Source organism: Phyllopteryx taeniolatus, chromosome 20, assembly GCF_024500385.1.
Source record: "Phyllopteryx taeniolatus isolate TA_2022b chromosome 20, UOR_Ptae_1.2, whole genome shotgun sequence".
NCBI classification, from domain to species: Eukaryota; Metazoa; Chordata; class Actinopteri; order Syngnathiformes; family Syngnathidae; genus Phyllopteryx; species Phyllopteryx taeniolatus.
Genome location: NC_084521.1, coordinates 7,681,131 through 7,703,278, shown reverse-complemented (window position 1 = coordinate 7,703,278; position 22,148 = coordinate 7,681,131). Strand labels below are relative to the sequence as shown.

Genomic DNA, 22,148 nt, shown 5'->3' with positions numbered 1-22,148 from the left:
TCAACGGGAATTCTAAAGCCAGAGCACATATACAAATGCAGAAACATTTCTACAAATCGTCACCTCACAAACACAAAGCTCCAAAACTCACCATCATGATGCAAAGTGGTGCAAATTTGCTTTATGGATCGGCCTGAAAATTGGCGACAAGATATGACAAGTAAGTGACCTTTCCTTTGATGTTACCTATAAATTAGCATTTATTATTTGTTATGGTGTGTTAGTGACAATTTGGAAATTGGTGCCCTATATTATAATATTGGCTTATTATGAAGCCAGTTGTTCTTCTTTAATCTTTCTTATAAAAAGTATAAATGTTGTCAAATGAAACATGTTTATTTTTAAGCTAGACGTTAAGCTAAGTTCGCATTAACTTTATTTATGCATATATGGAAAGCCAATTTTCAAAAGTCATTTCTTAGCTAAATCATATTAAATCCATTCTGCTCCTCTTCTGCCACCGTCTGGCCATAAAAATAACTTACCTGCTGTTGGTGCTGCCATGACAACAGTTACCTGGTGACGAGGTAGCAAGTCAAACATCAACCATAACAGTGACAGTGATGAATGTCTTATTTTCCAGATAAGATTTTGTAATAATCATTAGTCACCATAGTAATCTATTCGATTAAGATTTTGTGTCTATACACCGATTGAAGTCCTAAATATTTTCAGGTGCACACATTATTGTGAGCAAAATTAGAAATGGCCATATTAATAATAAACGCCACGAGTGATAACTTTATTTGCATAGCATGCTGAGTTTTTTTATTAGTCCTAATTTTAGTTATTTTCAGTGACCAATGTTTTGTTTTGTTTTGTTCTTGAACATCAGGTTACCCACAAGTATGTCAATGTGTGTTGTTGTAGCGTCAATAATTTCCCTCATTTAAATTGTGGGCATACTGTAAGTAGGACTCAATAATCAGACTCGAGTAATTGTGTAACATAATTTGGGTTATTTTAATCTGAGCCTTTGTACAACTTTTTAGTTCAGTCATTTCACAACATGTATTGTATGGTGTACGAAGATGTACTACATACTGTATCTGTACATGGATAGCCATATAGTTAATAGTTGGTAGGTTACTGGTGAATCGAGATCACAAAATACCCAACTGAAATGAACCAAGCCATAACGCACAACTGTCAGAAATATTGTTTGGGAGTTGCAATGTATAGTACTGGGAAATAACTTCACATTTAACATTGCATGTCTACTACTGAGTACACCTGCTGATCTTTGAAGATCACTGTCTTACGCTTGTCTAATAGTTTTGTTTTTGCACAGGAAAAAAAAAAATCTCCAGAAACTTAAAAACAGCCACCCTTTGCTAAAACTTGACAGAGAAAAAAATATATATAAAACAAAATCATCTGGCACTGTGAACAGTTGGCATCAATCAAAAACATCATAGTAGTAGTGGAAATACATATTAGCGGAAATAACATAACTTTGTTGACAAGGAGCAGGGAGCAGCACCGACCCTTGTAGTACTATTAGTCCCAAAGTTAAGTTTCTCTATCAGGTTAATCAGTAAAGTTTTCCAATGTCCTCCATCATAAACATATTTAACTATACACATTTTTCTATAAACCACAGAACCAACATCTGTTCCCTTCCGTTTGTTCTCGTTTGCTACGACGTATTATTTTTTAAAGGGCGTCAGTCTGCTGATATTGTGCCAGAAGGTCGAGGCTTTGCGCTTGGGTTCTTCCAGCATGAAGACGTGCTGTTGTGGTAAGGCCGTGGGGAGGGAGGGGTGTTTCTGTCTCAGGAGTAAATCGTAGTAGGGTCTGCTCACCACTGAGGAAGCGGAGATGAAATAATTTATGGATCATTTCAGAATTGGAAGAAATTTCAAATAATTCGCAAAATACAGAAACATGCACTTGATGTGTAAATTATAGTTGGCACTAGAAAATGTAACTGTAGCCTACAAATGGCTTTTTTTTTTTTTTTTTTGCTCCTGTCCCGAACACTGAAACTACACTATGACAACAAGCCAATTAATATCCTTTCCGTGATTTTGCTTGGTTTCTACCTTTGGGTTTCCCAGATAGACAGCTTTTGCAGGCATTTAAAATGGCCTGTTTTTTCTGGTCTTCAGTGAGAGTGAAACCTTTGGAAAAAGAAAAAAAAAAAAGCCTGTTCATTAAGTTCATTCATAAAATCAGCGTGTATCCTGTAAATCTTAAGCGATACCACTAGTTTTAAAGCAGTAGACTGGCAGTAAACAAATAAATCAATAAATACAATTTTAAAAAAACATATCCTTGTCACATTTGTGTGACCTTACTCTTAAGGGAATGCTCATACAGTAGCTGTACAATTCAAACTGTGATGTCACAAAATGAATATTTTAGTAACAATTGGCATTGAAAATATTTTGGGACAACAGGTGCATTTGTGCAGCATTTGTGCTTTCCAAATGTGTTGTCATTCAAGATTAGAAATTGTCCCTCAGAAATTGTAAGGTGTGAGCGTTCTATACAGAGAATGTAAAGAAATAAACTAGTTTTATAAAGTGTAATTACTGGACACTACTGGCACTTAACGGTATAAGTCAAGGTACGGCTGTAATTGTGAGATGAATACTTGTCCCTTAGCATTAGCATATTTATTCTTAAAAGAGAACAGAAACGGTACATGTAACACATCAGACCTGTCTCCCGGTCGGACTGGACCTGCCTCCTCTCTTCGGCGAAGGCTCGAAGCCACCGCTGTTTCTGTTCCGGCTTCTTGGCGCACAGGAGGTGAACCTCATCGCCAGCCAGTGAGCGCAGCTGCAGGGTGTTTTTCACACTGACGTTAAAGTGGTTCTCCTTGCCATCCTCGACATCGATGATCTCCATGTGGTCCATGTCCAGCCGACCTTTGTAATACAGCATGTCACGTCGCAAGAGATCCTATAATGGTGAATAAGAACGATTTATTTATTTATTTTTACTCCTATGATAATGTAACCACATTTCATCACAACTATATGGCACTGTTTAGGAAATCTTATCCTTAGTACTGTCTCCTGTACCTGTATTGTATCAATTAGGGAGGAAATGGTTAAACTGGGATAAAATTTCAAAGGGTTAATATTACCGTTTCAAATTCTTATCATTGTTATACCGTATAACACCTTTTGTTTTTTTTTCCGCTGTCCCTCTCACCAGTGTCCTCCAATCTTTTCCTGTGTTTCCTTGTTTTTCTTTTCCCCATACATATACCTTCCAATCTACACCTTTCACTAGACTGAAATTATTGTCCTGTCATCGGTGGTGGTGAGGCTCCTTTTTTAACTATGACCAGTATTAGATCATATCAGCGCAATAGGGTTGCAACCTGCATTAGTCAATTTATATCTGAATTCAATGCACCCAACCAATAACAGAGAAACGGTATCTGAAACTGAACCAAATATTCTACACACAGTTTTCTACGCACAATAAGATCTTCATGTTTTGATTGAGAAACTCACAGGGTCTCAATGGTGCTGACTCGCCAAGTGGTATTACGAAAGCAGTGCTCTAACCTTTTTGCAATACACGATCTGATGGTCAAAGAGGAAAAACATTCTCTGCTGACTCCTAGCATGTGGTAGAGACAGTTTGGTCAACTCTCCTGAGAAGATGAGATCAGAGCTCCTGCTTAATACATCTGCACCCTGCACAGAAATAAATGCATACAAAATGTGTCATGCTACTTAATCCATCTACTGTTCGACTGAAGGCGAAAAAATGTTTTGTTTTGTTTTTCCAAACAAATATCCTATGGAGCATACCTCCCAGCCCTCTATGGAACTCTGCCATCGGGCGATCTTTTCAATATTCTCAAGACGCCGTTTCCTCTCATTGATGAGCCTGGCCACATTCTTCATTGCGTTTAGGGCAGCCTCTACATCGTTGTACTCCCTAAGGAAAAAAACAGCAACAAGCAATTTGGATTGGGACCAAATCCTATGTAGTCATGTCTTTTTAAGAACAGTGCAAGGGAGTATCCGTAGTGCTTAACTACATCATTACATTATTAACACTTATATACAGTGTCTGAACGCGTGTCTGAATGTTTTTAATGCTTTCAGTCACCTGTGCTGTGGATTGGTATATTTGAGCAGCTCGGCTAGTTGCAACGGATACTTGCAGATCTTCTGAACCGGTGTGAGCAAGAATCCATCCAGAGAAATATCAATCATCTTTTGGAGGAGTCGACAGGCCTCAAAGAAGAGCACATACTTGCTGACCTTCATAAGCAAGGATAGCTGGATACAGGCATTGGGATGATTGTTGCAGTACTCAGAATAGATCTGAAAATGAACTTGCTGCATGGAAAATAGAAGTAGGAGGAGTTACAGTTGGCTGGATAGTAATGGTATTCTCATTCCCAATTGTGTGTGCTTACATGTTCAAGGAAGCAGCAGCCAATCTCACTCTGGTGTGGTTGCTCCTTGTTGTACTTCTTCTCTAGGATCTTTAAGAACTTTCTCTGGAACTTGTAGATCTCTTCAACATTGCCGAAGATGGTGTGAAGCTGCTCCTCCGTGAACATGTCTGTCCTCTTGCGGCACTGTTTGATATAACCCTGCGGATTAAAAGACAAGAGAAGAATTACAGACTATGTTTTCGGGGTTGATTTTCCCCCAAGAAAAGGAAAAAAAAAAAAAAAAGGAAAAATAACTGAACAATTTGTTGAACCACGAGTATGAGGGTACATACTAATATCTAGAAATAATTGTAAAACATTGGCGCTGTGGGGTGAAAGTATAACAATGTCTCAGCAAAATCAAATCTCAGTAAAGTGTGATTTTTACGAGCTGAGGCAGACCTCGCAGATGTCTTTTAGGTGCTTGATGTAATCTCGCTCTGTGCTCATGATCTCATTGATGACCTTTGCCCTCATGTGCTCCTTGCTAGGCAATCCTGGTCCCAAGAACAATCCAAGAGCCCATTCTTTGCCTCCTGTGGACTGGTCCACCTCCAGGTGGGCTTTAAAGTCTTCTGCAGACTCGTCCTGGTTCACACGCAACTAAATAGGAAGAGCACAATGCACAAATTAAACATCTTATTCAATTCATTTTATTTATAAACAAATTATGTTTGGAATTATTCAATTTTGGTCATCTGAGCCAAGCTGGACCAAGATGGAGCCAAGGACATGCTCGAGCTAAAACGTTTAATCTCAAATCATTGGTGATCACAGCCAGTTGTTTTTTTGCTGTTGTTGTTTCTTTCCATCAGTTTGACTCACCCGAACAAAGCAGGCCGGAAACCATCCCTCATTGTCTATGATGCGACCCCACCACCACTGCTTGTTGGTGGCATCCACTACTTCGATGACATCACCAGCCTTAAAGCCGAGCTCTTGGTCATCCATGGTGACGTGATCCCAGAGTGCCTCTGCGTACACCACATTGCCATCGCTGATAAGCTGCAGGAAAGCATCACAGGAGGATACAATAGAGCGAGATCAAATGTGTTTCGGAATGAGGAATTACTTCAAAGCAGAGATTACAGTGAGTGCATACTACTGTGGTGCTTTCAGCATGTTCCCTGTTAGAATGAGTATGGCAATAAAGCAATGCTGACTACCGCAATTGCTGTCACTCTGACATACGTTCAGTGAGTTGAAAAAAAGATATATGAAAAGAAACAGTGTTCATACAAAAAGCTTTTATTTAATGTGTTCACTGCATGTGTCACATGCTGTACATCCGATCACGAATTGTGAAGTGCTGCATTCACCATTGAAAATATTTTTTGTCTTTATTCTTTTAGTCATTATTTTCAGCTTACAACCTGTACACGCCATCTCTGACTTGAAGATGTTTTAAAAGAAAATAAATTGTATTATTCTACAATGGCCAGTGGCATGATTTCAAGCCAATAGGCCTTATTTTTCCGTGACTGAAGACAAAAGTGAACCGAAGGAACTGGCCGCAGTGAAAGCCTAACAAAACATCTGGTAGGATATTCAGAATTTTACAATGATTTGAATTTCAAATTTCCTTTTAAAAAATGCATGCAATGTACATAAACTAGCTGTAATTCGCAAATGACAAATCGTTTTTGTAAAACCTCTTCAATTAAAGTTAAAAGTTCACGTCAATCAAATCTGAATGGTTTCATCTCAAATCTGCTGTGATGGTATATAGAGACGAAATTATAAAAACAACTGTCACTGTCCGAATACTGGACAGAACTACATGACCAACCTTCATTATATTAATTATAAAATTAAAATAAAATTTTTAAAAAAAACGATCAATTATAAATTCTAAAAAAATATCAATTATATAAATTAAAAATATATATATTCAAAAGTAAGTCTGAGTTTACATATCTCGCATTATCTGCTGTAGCTTCTCTATTTTAAACAGATTTCCTGCAATTGCAATGTATGGAGTTTTGCATTCGAATACACAGCATTCTTTAAATTAGATGTGTAGATGATGGTCATCATCTATCATCACCGAGGCATAAATGTCATACGGATCAACAACCTGAATTTGCAATGTAACACACGAACAAAATAAAGACAAATCGTTTCAAACTCTGTTTTTATTGTTTCATTACATTAAAACAAGTTTGAAATCCATTTAAGATTCCTCTTCTGTCAGTCACACAAATACAGTGATGTATCACACACCTTGAAAGACAAAGTGAAGATTAAAAAAAGCACACAGTAGTGGAGCCCGAGACCAGGAAACAACAGCATATCTCCGACAAACATTTCAAATGTTTCTTTCTCACGTTTACTGGGTTATAAAACAGTGTCTGTTTGCAGTGTCTTGGAAAATGAAGTTTTGCATTTTGCTTAGTATAAATAATAAAGACATTGCGGCTGGTTTCAGTGGAATTTCTTTCAGGTTATATATACGAGGCGTGTTAGACAATTTTCAGGACTGGTGTCACAAAGATATATTTCAAATCCAATACAAGTTTCTCCCTGGCTCTCTGCCATTCCTTCTTGAACTCCTGGAAGGATTCTTCCGAGATCCTCCGCAGCTCTGATGTCACGGCCATTTGGATGTCATGCTCGTCTTTAAAACGGATCCCCTTGAGATGGGAAAGAGTAAAAATCACAGAGCCAGGTCGGTTGAGCAGAGATTTTGCTCCAGCATACCGTTGCTCGGGGTATTGTGAGCATCCGCGTTGTCATGGTGACGCAGCCACGAGTCACCCTGCCGCAACGTTCGCCTCTTCTCGCGCACTGAATGAAGCAAAAGCCGCAGGAACTCTTTGTAGATGTGCCGGTTGATCATCTGGCCCCACTGAAGTGAAAAACTCGTAGTTTGGGTTTGAAACGTATCTTTTGTGATGCTAGTCCTGGTACTTTTCTGACACACGCCGTATAGTAACATTTGTCATATAAGCAAAGGCAGAAGAGTGGAAATATGCAGAGAAATTGGTTGGATGTGAGTTCCCCCAGTATTAGCGAAACTGCACAAATAATTGACAACCCCAACAAAGATTTTTATAATTGCCTACAGATTCCACAAGATGGTGGCAAAGCACTAGTTTTATTTTAAATTGTTACCATACTGAAAAGAAAACCATATTGTTGTTTTTAGCATCTCTGAACAGCAAGGATTTAAAAAATAATAATAAAATACATAAAAAATCTGAGCGATGTTGAGCACTTGCCAGTGAAATGGACGTTATATGTAGAGGCAAAGAGTAGGTTGGGTTGACCAAACAGTGTGTTTTGGACACAAACGGATATCATCCCACCTCAAAATAAAGGATATTCATTCTCTTCTGCCTTATACCAGTTTCATCGTTTTGGACACCCATCAAGCCCAGAAGCGGAGCTCCTCAAAAAGGCAGCGGTCCTTTATCGAAGGAAACATTCTCGTTTTGGTTTTGTGAAAAGCATGAGGTGTGGTCCGTGTTCTATTGGAAGGCCAACAGGAACATGAGCACCACGTTGATTATGATGAGCAGCATCATGATGAAGAAAACAACCACTTTTTGTGTCTCTGGCGGAAGGTTGCATCGCAGCACGGTGTTGACAAATCCCATTTTCTGCCTGCTCCACCTTCCCGAACCGCTGCCCCGAGCCATCAGTTCTGTGGTGTCCGCCTCCTCCGGCTTCGGGGCTCCACACCTCCTCCGTCTGCTTCCCCTCAGCACCGACCCCCCACACCACACCGCGTCCTCACGTCCCTCTTCTCGCCCGTCTTCGTCGTCGGCCCTCGGCACTTTTCTCTCACCCCTCTCGGTTGTGGCCGATGCCTCCTCTTCTGCTCCTCCTGCCACTTTGCCGACGTTCACTGAAGCCCCGGCCTGCTCGTGGAGGCTTCGAGAAAATATGCTTATTGTGGAGCTATTTGTGGCTTTCGCGGTGCTACGTACCAAACGGCCCCTCCTTTTCTTTTCTCAATTCTTGCACCGCTTTTCCTCGTGTTCTTCTTGCTGCTCAAAATCTCAGGACGTACGGCAGACAGGGATGTTGCATTTCGACTGTTTATGCTCATATCTCTTATTGTCCGTCATGTGTCTATACTCTTCTTTTTTAAGTGGTAGTCCTCCTCCTGTTCCATTGATACAAAAACATCCAAAATATAAAAATGATCCTTTGTTGTTCCCCACCCAGCTGTAAAAAGAATGCTCTGGGGTCTTGCGGGAGAAGCTCTGCCTGAGCCCTCCAGGATCGTCCTTTTTCCTTTTTTGCCTTCCTGTCCTTTCTTTTTTTCTGTGCACACCCTTGCAGAGCCAGCAGCCAATCAGGATGTAGAGTATGTGAGCGTACATTGGATACCAGAACGGCTGAGGCTGCGCCTTAGCAACCTCTGATGAGGAGAGGTGGGAGTGGGGGTGGGTTGTTGGGTAGAGAGGCATGTAGTGGAGAAGAGAGCTGAACAATGAATGGAATCTCAAAGGAAATCATTTGTGCATGTGCACATGTGCAATGGTGTACAATTTTACATTTAAAGTCGCTGTCAGGTAAAAATACTAATGTCTTGTAAATTTGACACACAACGGAGAAAAGTGTTGTTGACAACCCTGCCAAATTGGAATGATTAAAAAAAAAAATCCCCAGGTATACAAAATGAAGCTTCAGAATTGTAAAAAATTTAAAAAATCTAGCTTTTTTTTTTTTTTTTTTTTTTTTTTAATGTTTGTAGCACAGTGGACAGTTTTCATTGGGTAAAACTATTGAAATCCATCAATTCATTTTATACAGTGGATATAAAATTTTATCAGGCGGCACGGTGGACGACTGGTTAGAGCTTCAGCCTCACAGTTCTGAGGACCCGGGTTCAATCCCCGGCCCCGCCTGTGTGGAGTTGGCATGTTCTCCCCGTGCCTGCGTGGGTTTTCTCCGGGCACTCCGGTTTCCTCCCACATCCCAAAAACATGCATTAATTGGAGACTCTAAATTGCCCGTAGGTGTGAATGTGAGTCCGGATGGTTGTTTGTTTGTATGTGCCCTGCGATTGGCTGGCAACCAGATCAGGGTGTACCCCGTCTCCTGCCCGATGACAGCTGGGATAGGCTCCAGCACGCCCGCGACCCTTGTGAGGATAAGCGGCTCAGAAAATGGATGGATGGATAATTTTATCACTTATTACACACATCCTAGTTAGCAGAGCAGTGTGTGGAAATGAAGGAAACACACTGATAAGAGATGAGAGACTTATCATTGTCCTGGTTTGTGTGCAAATGTTTGGCCACTTACAATAAGACATCTGAGTTTATGTTTCCACGTCACATGAGTGTTGTTAGCTTTGTCGTGAGTGATGTTCAAGAATTGAAGTTACCGAGAGTCTTGAAGGTTGCCATATAAAATGACATTGTCACCAAGTTTGGAACATGGGTTTAGATTTCCATGTTCTTTTACCTTAAAGTCTTGTGACATAGATACTTGCTTTGAATGATTATATGATATGCATTTCTTCATTCCACAAGTATGTATTTGTCGGTAGTCTGATGGGAAATTTAAAAAAAGATTAGGAAATACCTCATTGACAGCCAGCTGCTCTCCCCCACCTCCTCCTGGATGTCCAAAACAGTGAATGGAACTGCAGAACTCTTCATACAACAAGTCTTCCTCACTGCCCAGCTCTTCTCCAGACCTCGACTTCTGGGAGGCCCCTTCAGGCAAAGTCGCTGCAGAGGGAATTCGGGTGAAAGCGACAAAAGGAAAGAAACATGGCGAATTACAGTTCAATCAAATGTGTGCCACACATCAAATATTGCATGTACTTTGCATGTTATTTTAGGTTTGCTGAAGACTCAAACATACTTTTAGCAATACCTAAATATTATTTAAAATGCAAAATAGGTAAAATACATGCCACCCTGTTAGAAGAACCTTTTTAGCTGACTAGAACTAGAGGAAGAGAAAGAAAAGTGAGCTCTATGACTCAGAATTGACATCATCTTTGCAGGAATGACATCAGCAAGCTAATTGCTCTGACCACTGATAGACCAAGATAAATCATCTTTTCTATTTTTCCAATGTTTTCAGCTTTAATGGACTGTGTCACTTAATCCAATGCAAACCAGTTACGTTATCAGAAAAAGACACTGAAGTTTTTCTTTTATTATTATATAGCTAGGTTTGTTTTTGACCAGTTCGCACGGCAGCTGACACAGCTAGCATGTCCGCTTGAGCAAAAACTCTATTGACTTGCAGTAGCACTAAAAATAACATTTGTATTTTATTTATTTAGTTCTATAGGATTTAGTCAGCAATATTTTTACATATGTTTTTCTTATGCAAGTTTGCACCAAAAACAGCGAAATATATGATCTGACAAATAAAATATATCTTATAAAGTGGAGCTCTACTGTTGAAGATTGAGCTGGATGAATGAAATTATATGACGGTTTATCACCTGTCTTTCTTGGTAAAATTATCAAATGAATGGTCTGTTCTTCAAAAATGTTAGCACCAAAATTTTCCTCCATTTCTGAAATGACCTGTAAATGGCCTCAGACTGGCTATGTGTCCAGAGTGAAGCCCCCCACCATTCAGCTATGATAGGCCCCAGGCCTCAAGAAAATTGCTACAGTGAAGGAAATGGATGGAGGGCTCAATATTGTGTTTCAAATAAGAGAGCGGCTCTAATTATGCAGAGCTATTACTGCATTTTATCTCAACGTCCTACAAAACGTCTGTACTTCGTGGCTACCTATCAAAGAAGCTAAAAATACTCTTGCTGTCACACCTCATCATAGGCATCACCAACAAGGCCTTAGCAGTTGTTACCAGGGGGAAATGTGTGGACAGTGTGGGACTAATGAAAACAATACAGAATTTACAGATTTTGTTTGCTACAAAAAAAATGCTTTACCACTCATAGTGATGTAATGTGTGGCAATTGATGAATACTGGGCATTCTTCAATCATTTATAATATGTGCTCTAAAAACAAAACGGGTACCAATTATAAGCTCAGCAACGGTTCCAACTGATGTTTTTTTTTTTTTGTCTCTTTCTTCGAATACAGTATATGGGTTCACTCCAGAATTGGAAGGAAATTTTCTGTCCCGTCCCCCCACCCCCATGAAATTTCAAAATTTGTCCTACAACGAAATGTCAGAGGAATGGTTCAAGATTACTCCTGACCGCTGTGCAGGTCAGATCTGCATCTACAGGAAACATTTGGTTGAACTTTTTGCTGCCATATGTGGCTCAACCAGTTATTAAATCCACAGTTTCATAAACTGTAGTTTTTGTTCCCTGCACTGTGACGTTTACATGCTGTTTTCAGTGAAAACATGTAGACATATAATTTTTTGTTTGGTATTAGTAGAAGTGTTTATATACTGCTGTGACTTAAATGAAGATCAGATCACATTTTAAGACCAATTTATGCCATAATATAGCCTCCATAATTTTTAACACATGGTGTGGTGTGCTTCGGCTAATGAGCTGTTTCTGTCCTGTGCCATATTTTATCTTCCTAGCATTCTTAAGTTAACCTTGGTTTCATCTGTCCAAAGAATGTGATTTCAGGGCATGGAAAATGAACACTTAGATTGATTTTTTTTTTTTTTTTTTTAAATCCATTACGGTGGTGCGTAAAGCTAATCGGTGTGGAAAAAAATAATTGATTCTTAGATCCGTCTCAATGCACATGTGAATAATTCTGAATTGATTCATACATTTCAATAATCAATTATTAAAACTCATTCACTGCCAGCGCTCCCAGTGAACATGCATATTTGACGCACGTTGCTGTCAATGGCAGTGAATTATCCTAAAAGGGGACATATCATGAAATAGTGGATAGTGTATGTGTTGCTGCCCGAGCGAACTAAAACGCCTCCTTGTCTTTAGGGGCACTCGCTTTTTTCCACACTCTGGGCTCTACTTCTGCAAGTAGAGGCAAGCAAGCGACATGGAAGAAAAGACAGCCAAACGCCGGTGGGAAGCACTCTCGACTATTACCAAAATGATCTGTATGAAATGGAACCATTTCTGCAGTATGCGTGTAAGAACTGCATACACAGTATTTTTTTTTTTTTAGCCTCTGTGCAATGACTCAAGGAGTACTTAAGGTTCTACATTCTTCTATGCATAAGACACACAGGAGTAACAAAACATTGTATTTTGAAATTTCAATATAGTTATTTTGTCACATTTGTTTGTCACGATAACCCTTGCATTTTTCATGACTGTTAAACATGTTTTACAGGAACACTATTTTTATGCTTTTTTTTATGTTTGCTCTTACTGTTTCGGTTACAGCAACAAGATTAATAACGGAAACAGATAGCTGAAGGGTTTGTACAATGCTGGTTAAAGTGAGAGATAACAGACAAAAAAAGGAGAACCCATTTTGCAATGTAATTCTCAGAAATATACAAGTGTGCACTTCAGGGAAAGTTACATAAAAATGTTGGCTTCTTTTGGCTCACCATTTTAATAAATATCTGCACATTTGAGTCCTTTCATCTTCAAACTCAGTAGAGGTGCATGAGCATGAAGTCACCCAGGATGAATGGCTATTCTACAATGACCTATATCCAAGAGACCATTGTGCCTTCTATTTTTTTTTTCTGATTGATGCTTTTAGACAAGCTTCCCCTCCAACCGTTAGCATTTCACACAGAAAATGTTTCCATGAATGCAAAGTCTTGTTGCACTGACATTATGTACTGTACATATTTTGGGGCAACACAACTCTTTGTAACAAATAGTTTTTGTTCCTTTTTCAGTGTGGTTCAAATCTGTTTTGTTTTGGGGGGTTTTCACAGAACTAAATGACAAGTTTAAAATTAAAATACACGAGGGACAGGGAAAAACATTTATAAAAACTTCATAATACGATTTATCACATTCCCAAAATTCCTCAATAAAATTCCCAAGTTAAAAGATGTTTTACTTATTGACCTTCTCCTTCCACATTTCTTGACTGAATCAAACCATTAAAATTTCAAACAAAATATTCAAAACACATGTGGTTAAACGTATTGTGGTCCAGCGAAACTAAGTTTTAATCTTCTGGCCATAATTCCAAAAGGTATGTTTGGCAAGATCACAACACTGCTCATCACCGGAAAAAAACAATACCTACAGAGAAGGATGGTGGTTAGAGCATCATGCTATCTTTCTTCGAAGGGAACTGGGTCTTAGACAAGATGGAGGGAATTATAAACGGCTCCAAATACCCCTTCAATGTTAGTATAAATCCTTCAGGTTTCTGCTCGAAAGCCAAAAAATGCCATGAAAAGCTTACTAGAACATCTGAACTTTATTTGGAGTTAATCGGAGGTACTTTAAACGGTGGCAGATGTGGGCTGACTCTTATTTAACATGGGTTTGAATGTGATTCAATTATTCATCTTAGTCTCTTTTTTCTACATAAAAAAAAACCTTACTTAAAAACAGGGGTGTATAGACTTTTTCTATCCACTGTATGTGTTGCTGTATGTGTAAAAGAAGCAGTTATTTGAAGGTTTCTAATTACCGTATCTATGCTAATTTCTATTAGCGCGTCTATGGCGTTTCGCATTACTGTATAGGTTAGCATTAAGCTAGTGGACTTGTGTTAGACGAAATTACATGGTTTAGTTGAACATTTTGGTTTAAATCTCTTTAGTTTTATGTGTCAATTCTACAGTAAACAACTGGGAGTGACAAATAAACAGTTCGAACCTTACTTCGAGAAGTGTGCGAGCAAGTCTTTACTTTTCTTCTCAGTTCCTCGAAGTGATGTTATACGATAGTCTCCCATTTCTTGACAGAGTACGAACAGGTGTTACAAAATACATTAAAAAGTGGGTTTTGGATGTGGACTTTCAATTACCGCGTGGGAGTCTGGAACATCTCCTACAATAAACGAGAGTTCACTGTTCTAACCTTGAAATGTTATCACCTTTTTAATTGGTAAACCGTAGGCTGTGACAGCATATTCGCAATTTCACCTATGACCTCAACTATTCCGTGCCATTTTATATCAGATTGACTTTGAAATCAGAAGATCCAAACTGTGAAGGTCTGGGCCAACACAAAAAAAGGAGCGAGACACTGTCTCTGTCCATGTATTCCTAAAGAAGACATAAACTTCATGACAACATGTCAACCTGTTGCCACACGCTGGTCATTACGACATGATGATGCGTATCACGAGTAGGAGATGAGACTGAACTTAAGTTTCAAAACTGGAATAAATACTGAAAGGGAAAGGTTAATGCTCATTTACCTGTGGTGGAGTGGAGACTCTCCAAGCTCCAGTACCGAGACAGGACACCTTTCAAAGTACCGCTCAGGCTACCTTCAAATCCCCTGATACAGCCACCAACCTCGGCACCAGTGTCCACCATGCTGTCAACCATTCCGCTTGTCAGGGATGCTCCATTAGAGTCAGACCCCGGCGACTCCCCTAAGCTTCCACTGCTACCGCAACTGTCCTTGGGCAGGGGTGCACTTCCTTTTGAGGTCTGATGGGTCCGCATTTTGATGCGGACACAAACAACAAGCGAGGGAACTGGAGTGAGCGATCCAAAATGAAGCTCGGTGGCTGAGCAAGTCGTTTATTCTGCCACCATGGAGACTGCGCAAAGACAGACGACTAAGGCTGCACTATCCGCTGAGCTAAGCTTCAGCTGTCGGCTTCATTATTTCTACTCCCATGCACAAAACAAGAGTTACAGCAAGCCATCCTTGCTTCCATTCCGCTCTCTGCTTCTGCTTCTCTCTCCACCCTATTTGCACACTGCCCTCCCTCGCTACCGCTACTCTCACTCCCCTCTCTCGTTCTCTAATTCTTCAGTATAGGATGACATCACCGGGGTATTCACGGGGGGTTTCTGAAGCTCGGTTATGTCAATGGCTGGCAATTACATGTGTGGAGATGAAAACACCGGTGCCAATTTTCTCCGGGGGAGTATATATATATATATATATATATATATATATATATATATGTGCAACCCCAATTCCAATGAAGTTGGGACGTTGTGTTAAACATAAATAGCTTACATATGATTTTCAAATCATGCTCAACCTATATTTAATTGAATACACTACAAAGACACGATTTTTTAATTTCAAACTGATATACTTTATTATTTTAGCAAATAATCATAAACTTAGAATTTGATGGCTGCAAAATGTTCCACAAAAAGCTGGGACAGGTGGCAAAAAAAGACTGAGAAAGTTGAGGAATGCTCATCAAACACCTGTTTGGAACATCCCACAGGCTAATTGGGAACAGGTGGGTGCCATGATTGGGTATAAAAGGAGCTTTCCTGAATTGCTCAGTCATTCACAAGCAAAGATGGGGCGAGGTTCACCTCTTTGTGAACAAGTGTGTGAGAAAATAGTCTAACAGTTTAAGGACAATGTTCCTCAACGTACAATTGCAAGGAATTTAGGGATTTCATCATCTACGGTCCATAATATCATCAAAAGGTTCAGAGAATCTGGAGAAATCACTGCATGTAAGCGGCAAGGCCGAAAACCAACATTGAATGCCCGTGACCTTCGATCCCTCAGGCAGCACTGCATCAAAAACCAACATCAATGTGTAAAGGATATCACCACATGGGCTCAGGAACACTTCCGAAAACCAATGTCAGTAAATACAGTTGGGCGCTACATCAGTAAGTGCAACTTGAAACTCTACTATGCAAAGTAAAAGCCATTTATCAACAACACCCAGAAACTCCGCCGGCTTCTCTGGGCCCGAGCTCATCTAAGATGGACTGATGCAAAGTGCAAAGTTCAAAAGCCAGCATCTGTGATGGTATGGGGCTGTGTTAGTGCCAATAGCATGGGTAACCTAGACATCTGTGAAGGCACCATTAATGCTGAAATTTTCAGCATTTCAGCAAGACAATGCCAAACCACATTCTGCACGTGTTACAACAGCGTGGCTTCGTAGTAAAAGAGTACGGGTAATAGACTAGCCTGCCTGCAGTCCAGACCTGTCTCCCATTGAAAATGTGTGGCGCATTATGAAGCGTAAAATATGAAAACGGAGACCCCGGGCTGTTGAACAGCTGAAGCTGTACATCAAGCAAGAATGGGAAAGAATTCCACCTACAAAGCTTCAACAATTAGGGTCCTCAGTTCCCAAACGTTTATTGAATGTTGTTAAAAGAAAAGGTAATGTAACACAGTGGTAAACATGACCCTGTCCCAGCTTTTTTGGAATGTGTTGCAGCCATAAAATTCTAAGTTAATGATTATTTGCTAAAAACAATAAAGTTTATCAGTTTGAACATTAAATATCTTGTCTTTGTAGTGTATTCAATTAAATATAGGTTGAATATGATTTGCAAATCATTGTATTCTGTTTTTATTTATGTTTAACACAATGCCCCAACATTGGAATTGTGTATAGATAGATTTTTTTTTCAATACTTCCACAAGCCCAAATCTAGAGTTGCGTGCCTTCAGTGTAGTACTACGTTCTGCCACAACATGCCACGCAGCACTGAGCTCTACTAAGAGAGATGCAGTGTAAGACAAGAAGAGGATGTGATATTAGAGATGAAATGTGAACAGATACTTACAGAAGTTTGAAATGTGTCTTCTCCTGCCCAGACAATCCAGACCAACCGGGGTGCTGTGTGAGAAACAATGATCCTTGAGGGACAATCGTCCGAACGCCTTAGTGGGTCCACTGGTAACTCTGGTTTTAGTCTGTCAGAATGAGAATCAAATTTGTACAGTTCTGTCCTCATCGATATCCTCAATTTACAGAGTGCTACGGAGTAAAATGTACACTGACGCAAATGTGCTTTAACATGCAGATGCCAGAGACAGAGGTTCTGATTGCTTTCAGACAGGAGTCTCCATTGTCTACGATGTTTGCAGATATCATTGTGATCTGCTTTGAGACTGGGAGGAAGAGAACCTAGAGGTGGAGGTGTGCAGTGGAAAGACAAGGAACGAAGGCCAGTCGCACCAAGAAAGAGTACATGTACATGTATGTCAATGAAAGTGACACCAGGAGAGCACCAACTAAAATGAGAGGAAGGCTTTATATGACAATAGTGAGAACAGCCATGTTGTATAGTTTGGAGATGGTAGCAATTACGACAAAAGACAGGAGTTGGGAGAGTTGAAGAGGATGGATTAGCTCCTCAATGACGTAATCAGCAGGACAGGATAGACTGGAAAGTTTGGAGACTGAAGATGGACTGGCCTGATTGAGAAGGTTTGAACATGTGCAGAGAAGGGCTTTCCCTTCTGGATATATCGGTAAATGATGCTGGAAATGTAGTTGCCAGGTAGGTGGCAAAGAGGAAAACCAAAGAGCTTGATAGATGTGATCAAGCTCAAAGCTGCAGTTCGAGCAGCTGATGCAGAGTAAGATGCTATCGCTCTAACTGTGGTTGTTACAATTACTGTCTATATGGTGATGTGTCCTATATTGTGCTAACTCATCTCATTCTTGATCAATGATTTACATCATTTCTGCAGAACACATTGGGTAGCAAGTCTCCAAGAGCATTTTATCACAATGTAGGAAGCACCACAAATGCTAAAACCGTTTACCTAAACCTACACCTTGCTTTGATTTGAATGCCCTCTTTGTCATATACTGTAGCCTTAGTAGACTGCCATACACGTTTTTTAAAAAGACAACAAGACGGGTCAAGAAACAAGGCAGACATTGACTGAAACATCCTGAGAAAGCCAAGGCTACCATGCTGCCATAACTGACCTACTGTCCACAGATCACATTACTTATCTTCAGATTGTGTGTAACAATTTTACCAAAATACTTGTACAAAAAAGCCCAATAGAATGCATCCATTCTGAATCATTTAAATTTTCCCTTTAAAATGTTTGTTTACTGGGCCGTTGTTAAACTCGCTTTTCTCTACATACAATTGATGAGCATTTTTGTCAATCCCACAATTATGATGGGATTATGTTCTCCAAAACCTTTCCTTGTCAGTGTCAAGCAGGATATTTACCTTTGAATTAAATGTGCCAGGTTTGTTTGCACTTTGTACATGTAAACAATTTGGCTCCATTATTCCACAGTATCCAATGCAAACCTTGATACTTGATTGTTGTTGGCCTTGTCGTAATATTGGGTTCTCTGCAAAAGAATAACTTTGGCTATCAATGGAACACATGTCTCTGGTGCTGAATTTCAAACCTATAGCAGGATTGTCTGAGTGTTTCTTGGCATCCTTGTGTTTGTTTCCCAAACACATGGCAAACTCCTTTCTCTGGTTGTGCTGAATAGATAGTGATTTTATCCTTCTGGTTTTACTCTGACCAATACAGACGCTTTCAGATGTTGCCTGCTGAACCTTGATGTCCTCAAGTTGCACCAGGCCGTTGAGAGAATCCTCCATCTCATGACGAAGACCTGAATCTGATATTGTGTGGGTCTCCTTACAGTTGGTACGGTATTCAGAAGTGTAACCTCCATCTCCCGTTTTCTGGCTTAGTTTGAAGAAGTTATCACCTAAGCCACAATCTTCTATCCCACATCCTTTAAATAGTTGAGGGGGTTCTTCAAGGGATTCTTTAGGCTGAGGAGATTAAAAATAAAAAGACATGAAATTAGTGCATGTTTGCCTTTGAGAAGCAATAAAAAGTACTCCACAAGGACCTTCTGGATCTAAACGTATTTAATGGTTTAGTGTTAGAATTAACTTTACAGGGATTCAAAGATTCTGGGTATTGCGGCTGCCCTCCATATTTCAAAAACATGTACCTTGGACTCCCTTTCAGGACTCTTTCATTTTACTTGGAGACACAATGAAATTGGAATGAGTGACTTGCCAATCCGATCTCGAGAGGTGTTTGGAGCAGATGGACAAGGAGATCTTGCACAGACTTTTATTTGGATAAAATATTTTATTAGCTAATCAATCTACCCACTGCTGAAATACTGTAGTCATTATTTTTGAAAATATTTTTTAAACAGAAACACAATTATTATGTCCCAGCTAAATACGTTCTCATAGTAAATGTTCTTTATATACATTGGGATAAGATACATCTAAGGGATAAAAAGTGCACTTGAAAATGCTTTACCCAGCTTGCATTACAAGCCTAAAATATTTTCACCCTGACATCAGTCAATCACAATTTTTTACAAACCAAATAAAAAACATAAGTCATGAATGTTTTCACATTATTTGTGCTTTGAATGATTTGAAGTTCAAGCTGTAGAAGACAAAATGAGCATAATGCACAACTTCTGCAAATAAAATGCTTCCTTCCACTTACTTTTATGTGTATCAACGTGCAGGCTGTATCCAGCACCAAAATGTAAAAGCGAGTAGAAAACCAACTTAGCACTGCTCCCATGGTCCCACACTTGATGTAGACACATACAACTAAAGTACAGACTCACTAAGACTACAAGAATAATACTCCATGCCTGTAGCTTTCCCTGGTCCTCCCTACATCACGGTTTAGGTCCCTTTCACTAAAATTTCAAAATAATTATCCTTTTCTTCCTTCTTCAGTAGTATTGAGGCTCTTTTGTACACAAGTAGAAAGCATTTCCCACCATGTTTTCTTTTTTTTTTGCAGTGATCCTCCTACAGAGGCTTAATCCTCCCCGAAAAAGCATGTACACAGTGATCTCTCTGATAATAAGGACAGACACTAAGATGCCGTGCTATAAATACAGGGCTGTAAGGTCAAGGGGGGAATAACGACTCAGCCCATTGAAGAAAGCAATTCATGCAAAATTAATTGATGATTTTTAAATTGCAAACAAAGTTCATTGGGGCCCACAAACTGTCAATCAACAGAAAACTATTGATTAAAGTACAGTATTTTAAGTTATTTATTCACAAGGACTATTTACCTAATGCGATCATTATTTGGAGAGAAAAAAAAATCTATATTACATGGGCCGTCACTAGTAAGACAAGTCAGTGCACTAGTAAAATGACGACAGTGCTCTAGTTGCATTTTTGTACTATGGTCTTCTACTGCTGTATGACATTCCGCAAGTAGGACAACTTCAGCATACTAGTAGTGCTGAATTGTCTTACTACTGAGGACATAGAGCATACAAAAACATGACCTTAAGTTCTACAGCAAGGATATCGAATAATGATTTCTTTCCATGCAAACAGCTTTTAGGCGAAGTGATGTTTTGGCCTGCAATTTTTGGCGTGAGATCTGAGGGTGCCTGACGGTGTCAAAATGACCCCTGCAAAATAGGTGGAGTTGGGAACTGACCATTTTTAAAAAGAAGGAAAAAAAGACTGTTACACAATCCCCAACAGACAAGGTGTTGAAATTAATCAGAACAGAATCACTTGATTAAAATCACCTGCGTATATATAAAAAATAATAATAATAATAAAATAAATTATGACACTCTGAACCACAAAAATAATGTATTCCCTCTTCAGAGAGAGAACCACCGCATATTCACAGTTTGGCATTCGCAAATTTGTCTATTCACTGATTATTCTTTGGAACTTATCCTCCATTATTTGTTCAAAAAAGAAATCCTCACTTTTGGTGCCACCTTGGCCATCTTTGTGACAAGGAAACAATTTGAAATGACTTGAGGGACTTCATTTAGACAAAAGTAGGCCTATGCCACCATCTTCTGCGATCTACACAATTACAACTACACTCCTTTTAGAGGGGGGCACAATTTATCGCAGTTTTGCTTTTTGGGGCAGCGCTCCCTTCCTACCCCTTACAAATACCTGGTGTTCATTGTCTTTCCACATTTTCTTGCAAATCACTTCATCCTTTAACATTTTAGACAATCCTGTCAAGGGTCACATAGCCTATTTTAGCTTGCATTGGGCAAGAAACATAAAACCTGACCAGGTGCAAACTAGCAGTTTTCTTGCTTAAAATTTCAACTAACATACACATACTCAGAATTGGTTTGTTCACCATAGTCTTTACTTAATTAATTGGCCTCTGATTGATTGGCCTCTCAAGACCTGCTCAATCACCAGGTATGAAGCAGGAGTCCAGAACTGCACAGCATGGAGACTCAAGCCACTGTCAGCGCACTTGTATCTTGGCTGTACAGGACAGGCGTCGACGAAGGAAGGACCGTTCCCGGACCCGGCTCCAATGGCTCCTGCCAATCTGCAATGATGTTGCCTCCTGATTCGCGTGGAGGGATTTGATGGCCAACCGCTTGGAACAGATCTGTCAACAATGCTGTGAACTGATGACGACAACGACTGACCTTTACATGTGAAGAAATGAGCCTTTACCTTTGGTTTCCATCAGTGTAAAAAAAAATTCTATTTTGGAGGGATTTATAATGACAATAAACCACTCACAAAAAATGTGCACAACTGTGCTGTTCTCTCACAAGTATCTGAATGGGAACAGCATTTTTGTTTTGTTTTTTCCATTTTTTAAGGATGTCCACTTCTATGCTTTTTTGCAATCTGTGTGTGTTTTGTACTTTTTGTGAGTCGGGCATGTTGTCTGTGGAATGCATACAGTGTGTATAACAATGGCACAAACATCAAATGTAATGTCCGTTTGGGGGTAAATATTGGAATTGTAAATTACTTTATAATACAAATTTTGTTTGAATTTTGCACACACACAGAACCAGAGGTGATCTGAACCATTGACAGTTCCTTCCTAGGTCTTGATAAGCAGTGATTTTTTTGTTGTTATTTGACCTCAAGCTTCTCCAACCAATTTTTAAACTGTAACGCACAAATAAAAAAAGAGTTTTGATCGAGAAGCTGCATTATATTTACTGGATCTTCATT

General features: G+C 39.5%; 1 protein-coding gene across 4 annotated transcripts; it reads right to left on the bottom strand.

The window, feature by feature from the left end:
- Positions 1-939: 939 nt before the first annotated feature.
- arhgef4 (Rho guanine nucleotide exchange factor (GEF) 4) lies at positions 940-21,968 on the bottom strand. Of its 4 annotated transcripts, none has more exons than XM_061758261.1 (14): positions 19,654-21,968; positions 18,381-18,950; positions 17,186-17,311; positions 16,968-17,097; positions 9,956-10,104; positions 5,240-5,419; positions 4,817-5,017; positions 4,394-4,573; positions 4,081-4,313; positions 3,777-3,906; positions 3,528-3,659; positions 2,667-2,910; positions 2,046-2,123; positions 940-1,807 (listed from the first exon to the last, which is right to left on the bottom strand). In XM_061758261.1, exons 1-14 carry the CDS (start codon positions 19,732-19,734, stop codon positions 1,650-1,652), a joined length of 2,592 nt encoding a protein of 863 aa, XP_061614245.1. In that variant the 5' UTR covers positions 19,735-21,968; the 3' UTR covers positions 940-1,649. The 4 variants fall into 4 exon arrangements, with proteins under 4 accessions (XP_061614245.1, XP_061614247.1, XP_061614246.1 ...); XM_061758263.1 differs by having other exon boundaries at positions 21,363-21,968; XM_061758262.1 differs by lacking the exon at positions 17,186-17,311.
- Between the last annotated feature and the right edge of the window lie 180 nt (positions 21,969-22,148).